General features: G+C 34.3%; 1 protein-coding gene across 1 annotated transcript; it reads right to left on the bottom strand.

The window, feature by feature from the left end:
• Positions 1–2,071: 2,071 nt before the first annotated feature.
• Positions 2,072–9,490, bottom strand: LOC143045967 (rRNA methyltransferase 2, mitochondrial-like). Its single transcript, XM_076218854.1, has 2 exons — positions 9,170–9,490; positions 2,072–2,743 (listed from the first exon to the last, which is right to left on the bottom strand). Exons 1-2 carry the CDS (start codon positions 9,432–9,434, stop codon positions 2,316–2,318), a joined length of 693 nt encoding a protein of 230 aa, XP_076074969.1. The 5' UTR covers positions 9,435–9,490; the 3' UTR covers positions 2,072–2,315.
• Positions 9,491–10,184: the final 694 nt, after the last annotated feature.

Raw genomic sequence — 10,184 nt, 5'->3', positions numbered from 1 at the left:
ATCAACCAGTCCACACTAATAAACAGCTTTTCTATAAAATCATAACAGTTAAGTTTTATAAAACTTATATCCATAGACTAGACAGGTAAATACTATTCCGAAGAAAGTACAAATTATTTTATCATATTTTACTTTAGTCTAAAATAAGGACAACATATTGACAAAACGTCAAAAATATGCGTGTCAGACGTAACAGACTATACGTATAATCATTTTAGCAGGGGTGTTTGTGTTCTTCAAAATAGTGTTATATCCACGAAAATTCGAATGAATGATATGCTTCATATATAAAGTATAACAATATTACTGGATATGTGTTTCTGGTACGACCAACGCTATTTTTTGGCAAAAACAAATAGTGTTCATATTGGTCAGATTTTGGAAGATGTTAAGTTATCAAAATTCATAGGTTTTAAAATATAAGATTATATGATATTTCGTTTGTGTAAATTCGGCTCGCATATGTGCATACATAGACCATATCAAAATCGAATTTTTGGAGCACTCACACTACATATAAAAATGCAACGGCTTCTGGCAAATGTCTTGCAAGATGTCCAATGTCGGATTTCGCCGTTTTTTTACAAATAAATTGTCATTTGCGACGTTATTAACAAGACAATCACAAATAGTTCAAAATGGCTAGCGGCAACAGACAATCTATACGTATATGGGAATATATTGCTTTGACCTTTAGACAACAACCTGCTAATACAAAAATAAGTGCTTTTGCAATAACCAACGACTATATATGTAAAGGTAAAAGTATAATGGTTTTAAAGAACAGAAAAAAAAAAAAAAAAAAAAAACCCACAGAGTTCCAATTACAGTCACCCGCGTTGCTCAATAACTTTAAAACTTGATTTGTTTTTGTATGTTAAATCTAGAGAAATAAAGGTTCTTAGAGCAAATGCAACGCAATTTCGAATATAATTTTAAAATATTTCCAAGTGGCATATCTTTAAACATATTTGTTTGGCACTGATTTTCACAATTGGCCAAGACATTTCTGATATAATCCTTTGATAGAAATTAATAAAATTGGTAAAAATTGTACACGTGAAAGCTCGAACAATGCAAATTTCCATATAATTATTTTTTTTTCTTGAAAAAATATTTGATCAGCACTGATATTTGAACTTATCCGAGACATTGCTGATATAAACCTATTGGATACAAGTTTTATGAAAAGTAGCAGGAGTAGTACACCCGAAAGAGCTGACAATGCAATTTTCCATATATCTAAGATTTCCATGGGATTAAATTAATTTTAAGTGATTTAAACATCGCGACAGAGACATTTATGACCGAAGAGTCGAGACAAGCTTAGCCATTCACCGAACAGTTATTCTGTGTTTTTTTTTCTGTGTTGTCAGAATCATGAGGTATACGGGGACCAACGGTATTGCTCTTCTCGTCATATTCCGTTATATGCACGAGACATAAAAGAGGGTCTGTATATTCTTTAATTGTTTTATGTCATTTTTCTGTATTCTTATGTTTTTTATATCTATAAAATATTTGGTATGAGAGCCAATGAGACAACTCTCCATCCAAGTCACAATATGTAAAAGTGAACCATTATTATAGGTCTAAATACGGTCTTCAACACGGAGTCTTGGCTCACACCGTACAGCAAGCTATATATAAAGGGCCAAAATGAAAAAGAAAAGAGAAAAAGAATTTGGACTCCCAGCTCTAATCACAGCTCCGCTAGGGCAGCTTTGGAAGAAGAAAAAGAGGTACAAAGAGCCCTATGGACCAACAAGGAATGATTATTAAAATCACGTCAAGAGTTTGGGCCAATAGGTTTTATCAATTTGTTATAGCAAAGTTTTAAATAGTTTTATTTGTAGGTAGAAAACGGATAGATGTCTATATCTAAATCTTCATAACATTATAAATTGGTATACCTACCATGAATTTTGGTAAGTATATAAATAACAATGACAACGGAATTACAATAAGAACGGATACATGCTTTTTAGTGATAACCTTCGTCTATGATAATATAGAACTAAGAAGACCCAAGGTGACGGATGCACGTGATAGACAATAGAAAATACAGCAATTTGAAAGCTCTTCCCAGCTTTATTGTGAAGTTATCAAATTCCTGTCCAACAATGTTATATCGAGATCATACATTGCTGGGTTCAATATAAAATAATGTACATCTAATTTGTGGTGTAATTTGTCCTACATTACTGTTGGTTATTCCATAAAGAACGTATGTTCGTAAACATGTCACATATCAGGTACACCCAAGTACTCATGATTTTTATAATGATAAGGAAGCTATATGATTATATCTTCCTTCAAATCATTCCTTTAAAATTTCGACCTAACAAATATATTTCTGCAGAATCATCACGACTAGCATTAGGTTTTACAGGTTTTACATTTAAAAACAGTTTTCTCATTGCATCTTCCAGTAATTTTTGCTGTCCGCCCATCCATAATTTACACAAAACTGATCCATCCTTTTTTAACACCACAGTTGAAAATCTAATAACTGAAGAACAAAGTTCAATAATTTTGTGATGGTCCATCGATCTGTCGCCTGTACATGCGGGTGCCATGTCACTAAGAACCAAGTCAGCCTTTTTGTTGCCCATGTTTTGAAGAATTTCAGCCTGTGTTTTAGCTGAAGTAAAGTCACACTTGCTTAATAAAATAGCACCTCTGATGGGATTCACATATTGCAGGTCAATGCCTATAGCAGTTCCTTTTGGCAATTTCATATCTGTAAAATATGATAACATTTATTGATTTTCCACAAAAGAACAATTACCTATATACTAGATTATATTTATACATACTGGAATTATATTGTCATTAATTTTAGAGCAGTTAAAACCTAGTCTGTGGTTGTCTTTTGTCATATCTTCACGTCTTGTATCTTATTTTGTGTTACTGAAAGATCTTTGGTCAGTGGCGGATCCAGAAATTTTCATAAGTGGGGCCCACTGACTGACCTAAGAGAGGGCCCGCTCCAGTGATTCCCTATATAAGCAACCAATTTTTTTCCTAAAAAGGAGGGCCCGGGCCCCCTGCCCCCCCCCCTAAATCCGCCTCTGTTGGTTGTTTCGATTTTATTTATTTACGACTTATAGTCAGTACGATTCATAGCTCGACACGGTAGCCATGTCACTGCCCATGTGTCTGTAGTTGAAGACTCTATATTTCCCTTATATGTATTTTGTTTAATTCTGACGCTGGGCAGTTTTCTGATGGCATACAATCCACGTTTCTGGGGAACTAATGTGACCATTTCGCATTTTCGCATTTGCGAACTCGAGAAAATGGTTTTTACTTCGCGTTTTTCCTTGATGCTGAAAATAAAATGAAAACATGTCCCAACGTTTAATGCATTCATGAAAACATCCACGTTGGAGCAAATATTATATACACACGGGTAATTGCATGTCTGTAAACAATCATACAGTACTAGACTTTGACATACCAAGAGTTTCATTGTTTCATTTTCGAATACCATGAATACATTTCAACAAATCAAATTGTATTTTAGTAGTTCAAAAGTGTCGCATTGTATACCAGTCAAATGTACTAATGCGACAAAAATTACTTTAATTCATATTATCAACCAGGTGCTCCGCAGGGCGCAGCTTTATACGACCGCAGAGGTCGAACCCTGAACAGTTGGGGCAAGTATGGACAAAACATTCAAGCGTGATACAGCTCTGAATTTGGATTGTGATCAAATTTTTGACATTACATGGTTTTTTTTTTACACAAAACAAATGTCAAGATTTTACAAATCAATTAAAGATTTCTTCTTCAAACTTTTTAAATCTAAAATTAAATAGTTGACACAGCATAGGTTTCTGACACAGAATGAATGTGGTCTAATAAACTTAAAAGTTTTTTTTTGCCTTTGAGCAATTCACTATGCTGTTGAATATTAATCCTCTCAAAAAAATGTTTGAAGAAATTTTCTTTTTATTTATGAAATCTGAAATGAGAAAAATTTAAACCCCCCCCCCTTTTTTTCACATCCCTGTTTCCCTTTTTCCAAAACTGATATCAATTCAAATTTCTACTGGAGTTTGCAAAAATAACTACTCTTTTAAATACATCATAAAATATTAAAATGTAAAATAAAGTGCTTGTTATCACTGAATGGTAAAGATTAGTTGGTAGTAAAAGTGAATATACATTGTTTATTGTATAAAACAATAAAAAAAAACTTCATCAGCAACATTTTTTATTGGCAAATTTCCAATGAAGTTATTTACATAAAGTTATTGGCAAATAAAAATAGAAAATGACATCATAGTCATGTCTGGCAAATGTCCAACATACATTATCTAAAAACATTTTAGATAAGATAAGGAAAAAAAGCTTCATCAGCAACATTTTATACTGGCAAATTTCCAATGAAGTTATTTACATAAAGTTATTGGCAAATAAAAATAGAAAATGACATCATAGTCATGTCTGGCAAATTTCCAACATATATTATCAACTACTATTCTATACAAAGAAAGATAACTCCAATTGAAAATTAATTAGATATTTCTTGCTATTGTGCAATACTGTGCAATTGAAAATTTCTTGCTATTGCACAATACTTGATATGGAATCCTGATTTGGATCAACTTGAAAACTGGGCCCATAATCAAAAATCAAAGTACATATTTAGATAAAGCATATCAAATAAGCCCAAGAATTTAATTTTTGTTAAAATCAAACTTAGTTTAATTTTGGACCCTTTGGACCTTAATGTAGACCAATTTGAAAACTGGACCAAAAATTAAGAATTTACATACACAGTTAGATTTGGAATATCAAAGAACCCATTTATTCAATTTTTGATGAAATCAAACAAAGTTTAATTTTGGACCCCCATTTGGACCAACTTGAAAACTAGGCCAATAATTAAAAATCTAAGTACATTTTTAAATTCAGCATATCAAAGAACCCCAAGGATTCAATTTTTGTTAAAATCAAACTAAGTTCAATTTTGGACCCTTTGGACCTTAACGTAGACCAATTTGAAAACGGGACCAAAAATTAAGAATCTACATACATAGTTAGATTCAGCATATCAAAGAACCCCAATTATTTAATTTTAGATGAAATCACACAAAGTTCAATTTTGGACCCTTTGGGCCCCTTATTCCTAAACTGTTAGGACCAAAACTCCCAAAATCAAACCCAACCTTGCTTTTGTGGTCATAAACCTTGTGTTAAAATTTCATTGATTTCTATTCACTTATACTAAAGTTATTGTGCGAAAACCAAAAATAATGCTTATTTGGGCCACTTTTTGGCCCCTAATTCATAAACTATTGTGACCTCAACTCCAAAAATCAATCCCAACCTTCCTTTTGTGGTCATAAACCTTGTGTTAAAATTTCATTGATTTTTATTTACTTGTACTAAAGTTATTGTGCGAAAACCAAGAATAATGCTTATTTGGGCCCTTTTTTGGCCCTTTATTCCTAAACTGTTGGAACCAAAACTCCCAAAATCAATCCCAACCTTTCTTTTGTGGTCATAAACCTTGTGTCAAAATTTCATAGATTTCTATACACTTAAACTTAAGTTATAGTGCGAAAACCAAGAAAATGCTTATTTGGGCCCTTTTTGGCCCCTAATTCCTAAAATGTTGGGACCAAAACTCCCAAAATCAATACCAACCTTCCTTTTGTGGTCATAAACCTTGTGTTAAAATTTCATAGATTTCCATTCTTTTTTACTAAAGTTAGAGTGCGAAAACTAAAAGTATTCGGACGCCGGACGACGACGACGACGACGACGACGCCGACAACGACGACGACGACGACGACGACGACGACGACGCCGACGCCAACGTGATAGCAATATACGACGAAAATTTTTTCAAATTTTGCGGTCGTATAAAAAGATATATATAAACTATTTATTGAGAAACAAATTTTCCCGACGCCGTAGTGACTGCATGCATGCGATCCTCGAGAAACCGCTTCCTAAAAGTCTTTATTAAATGGAATTGAAAGAGAGTTCGTCAATTACCGCACTTGATCCCCAAATATACTCCTTGAAAACCCAATAACTGCAAATTGAAGCACTTAATGCAGAAATAAGGAAACAGACCCTACTTTTGAAATATCCGACTTACGGTATATGATAACCGCCATAGACCCGGGCACTTCATTTTATTGAGGGGGACTGCATTTGGGAGACCATAAAATTATTATGATGATAAACAAATTCTTCCAATGAAAAATTCTTCGATATTCAACATTGGTAATGTAGTGCGTAACTATGCTATTAGTTATTGGTTTTTTGTAGAAAATAATTATTAAAATAGAATTAAAAAAAAAAAATAGACAGGTGTACGTATCTTTCAATAAAATAATAATTCATGCACAACTCCAAATGCACGTTTGCTACCATAACACACTAGTAAACTAAATTAAGAATGTTTGTGCATATAATGTTGATAGTAATAGAGAATGAATTCCTCAGTAAGAAAATCAACATATTAATGATTTAAAAATCGGGAACTTTTTTTTTCAACAATTGAACAGTGTTGAAACTTGCGCATTTACGTACGGAAGCTGTCATGTCGTAAATCAAACGATTTTAAGCCAACACATTTGTATAATTCTGATTAACAAAAAGTATCCCGCGAAAATAATACCGGACATGTCGACAGGTAACCGTGACCGGCACTTATCTAAAATGTCGTCGGGATCTGACTCAAATCCTTGTCACTAAGTAGCAACTGCTTTATGAGACAGAATAAATGGTAAAACAGTTTTTCTTTTCTTTTCAAGTCTTTTTGTGTAAACATAATGGAGCATACGAAACTGACGATTCCCCTCTGACTTGGCCTACTCGGTTCTTGTATAATAGTAGTTGAGTTCTGTGTAGCCAGTTCTTAGTTGGGCGAATATGCTGAAATGTCTTTTAGTAGGGCGAATATGTTGAAATGTCGTATAGTTGGAAAATCATACACAATTGAGTGCAATTGAGTGCTTCGTAGTTGGTATTTTTCGTACAGGTTCCTATCTTTCTCAGATAATTCCCATCTTCTCTGCTATTTTTCTCCTGTACTTTTATAGGCTGCCTGTTTGACGTTGTGAAGAGTTATAAATGACGTTATTTTCCAGTAGTAGTTCTTTTGCTTTATGTGCTGCTGTCAGTTTTGCAAGGACGTCAGCCTCGTCATTGCCAGCTATATTGGCATCATCCATGTCCTGGTGTCCATGATATAATTACATGAAGTCCTTTTAGCCTTAGATGATCTATGTTTTCTTTTATATCTCTTATTACGGAAATATAGCTATTTGGGGCCCAGTTCAGTCTTAGTAGTCCTACAGCTCTTTGACTGTCAGAGAATTTTTTTTTTTGTCATTGCCTTCAGGCTTGTACATATTTTCTGTAATGCAGCATTCAACAGGGGCGGATGCAGGAATTTTCGAAAGGGGGGGTGCTAACCCAGGGCAAAGGGGGGTGCAAAGGGGTGCAAAACATATGTCCCGATACAAATGCATTGATCGGCAAAAAATAAAGGGGGGGGGTGCGCACCCCCGGAACCCCCCCCCCCCCCCCTGGATCCGCCACTGTTCAAGCACCATAAGAATCGTTATGAGTTATGCCAGGAGGATGGATTCTCATTGTGTCACAGGTCTATACAGTTTTGCAGCAGGTTTAACTTTCTCAGCATAGATATTTGCTCCTGCTCCACAGGGTCCTGGGTTCCCTAAGCATGATCTATATGTGAACGATATTGCTTGTTTTTGTGTACAATCTCCCATGAGTTCTCATATAAGGGAGCTACAATTTGACTTTTAGAGTTGGGCTAGGATGATAAATTGTGTTCTATGACCCCTAAAAATCAAATGGTAACTCCCTTACGAAGGTTCTTCTTCCTTTATATAGTACACGGCCTCCTATTGAAGTGATTATCGTACTGTTTTATGTACATGTTCGATGTGAGAACAACATAATAACGACATAAGTCTTTTTGTGTAATAATAATGGAGCATACGAAACTGACGATTCCCCTCTGACTTGGCCTACTCGTTTCTTGTATAATAGTAGTTGAGTTCTGTGTAGCCAGTTCTTAGTTGGGCGAATATGCTGAAATGTCTTTTAGTAGGGCGAATATGTTGAAATGTCGTATAGTTGGAAAATCATACACAATTGAGTGCAATTGAGTGCTTCGTAGTTGGTATTTTTCGTACAGGTTCCTATCTTTCTCAGATAATTCCCATCTTCTCTGCTATTTTTCTCCTGTACTTTTATAGGCTGCCTGTTTGACGTTGTGAAGTGTTATAAATGACGTTATTTTCCAGTAGTAGTTCTTTTGCTTTATGTGCTGCTGTCAGTTTTGCAAGGACGTCAGCCTCGTCATTGTCAGCTATATTGGCATCATCCATGTCCTGGTGTCCACGATATAATTACATGAAGTCCTTTAAGCCTTAGATGATCTATGTTTTCTTTTATATCTCTTATTACGGAAATATAGTTATTTGGGGCCCAGTTCAGTCTTAGTAGTCCTACAGCCCTTTGACTGTCAGAGAATTTTTTTTTTTTTTGTCATTGCCTTCAGGCTTGTACATATTTTCTGTAATGCAGTATTCAAGCACCATAAGAATCGTTATGAGTTATGCCAGGAGTTATGCCAGGAGGATGGATCCTCATTATGCCACAGGTCTATACAGTCTTGCAGCAAGTTTAACTTTCTCAGCATAGATATTTGCTCCTGCTCCACAGGGTCCTGGGTTCCCTAAGCATGATCCATATGTGAACGATATTGCTTGTTATTGTGTACAATCTCCCATGAGTTCTCATATAAGGGAGCTACAATTTGACTTTTAGAATTGGGCTAGGATGATAAATTGTGTTCTATGACCCCTAAAAATCAAATGGTAACTCCCTTACGAAGGTTCTCAGTTCTTCCTTTATAGTAGTACACGGCCTCCTATTGAAGTGATTATCGTACTGTTTTATGTACATGTTCGATGTGAGAACAACATAATAATGACATATGTGCGGGTATGAACGAATTATCTACAGTGGTGATTGTATTTGAGAATATAACATTACTAATATACTAAATAGTATACGGTAACTTGGCTTGCTATTTTATTTCCTAAATCCAGTCTACTTATCAAAAATTATTATCAAGTATTCGATGGTTAGTTAAACTTACCACAGCTGTTTGAATTTATCTTCTGAACAATAACTTGAGTCCAAGACCCCGGAGCACACCCACAATCAATAACAAGCTGTCCAGGTTTCAGTAATTTGTGTTTTGCATCAATTTCTAATAACTTAAATGCACTTCGGCATCGCCAGTCCTCTTCACGTGCCTTTTTAACGTATGGATCCCTAGATTGCCTTTCTAGCCACATGTTTGAGCTATGTTTTTTGCCATAATAACGTTTAATTGTCACTAAAACTCTAAAATGATGCATATCGCGTGCATTTGTTTATATTTACATTGGAAATCCCCTTCATTTCGGAATAAAATGTTACTAAGTTAAAACTGTTGGTCCCGATACAATTATAAATAACCACTAGATATAGTACAAAACGTCATCAAGTTTGTCTTATAAGATCTGATAACATTGTCATTTCACAAAATAAAATCAGATTAAATTATCAGAGCCAAATTATAAATGAATAAATTGAAATGTCTATGAGACTATAACCGAAAGACATTTTTAACAACTGCACTATCAAATCCACAACAAAACAGCAACACATTTTATTTGCCTGCGAATGGACGTACAAATGTCAATACACATTATCTTATATAACAAAATAAATTGTAGAAGGTGATTATTTTTATTCAATTTTTCATCATTTTCGAAGACTATAAAGCAAATGAAACTAGCATATAATAATAGGATAATAACTATAATAAGCCTATTTGTAAGTGTTAATGTCACTGAATTTTCAACTCTCTTGACACAGGCACTAGTCTCAGAATTGTTTTCCCCTATATACCTTTATATAAAGGATTAAATAGTCCATTAAGGATTGAGACTGATAGATATGCCAAACTTTATGTGAAAAGGACATGGAGAAAATGTTTATACTGTATTTTAAATAAAGTTGAAGATGAGATACACTTTGTAACTGAATGTCCACTATATATTGATAACAGAAATCAGTTTTTTACTGAAATTTCTCTAAATTGTAATCATTTCCAATCTTTAGAC

This window comes from Mytilus galloprovincialis, chromosome 9 (genome assembly GCF_965363235.1).
Source record: "Mytilus galloprovincialis chromosome 9, xbMytGall1.hap1.1, whole genome shotgun sequence".
NCBI classification, from domain to species: Eukaryota; Metazoa; Mollusca; class Bivalvia; order Mytilida; family Mytilidae; genus Mytilus; species Mytilus galloprovincialis.
This window is presented reverse-complemented; position numbering and strand designations above follow the sequence as displayed.

What these genes read in the sequence shown, in the direction of transcription:
- LOC143045967 (XM_076218854.1), bottom strand. Translation starts at nt 9,434, where the DNA reads ATGCATCATTTTAGAGTTTTAGTGACAATTAAACGTTATTATGGCAAA. An exon ending in GATAAATTCAAACAGCTGTG is followed by an intron (nt 2,744 to 9,169) that starts GTAAGTTTAACT and finishes CATATTTTACAG; the next exon opens with ATATGAAATTGCCAAAAGGA.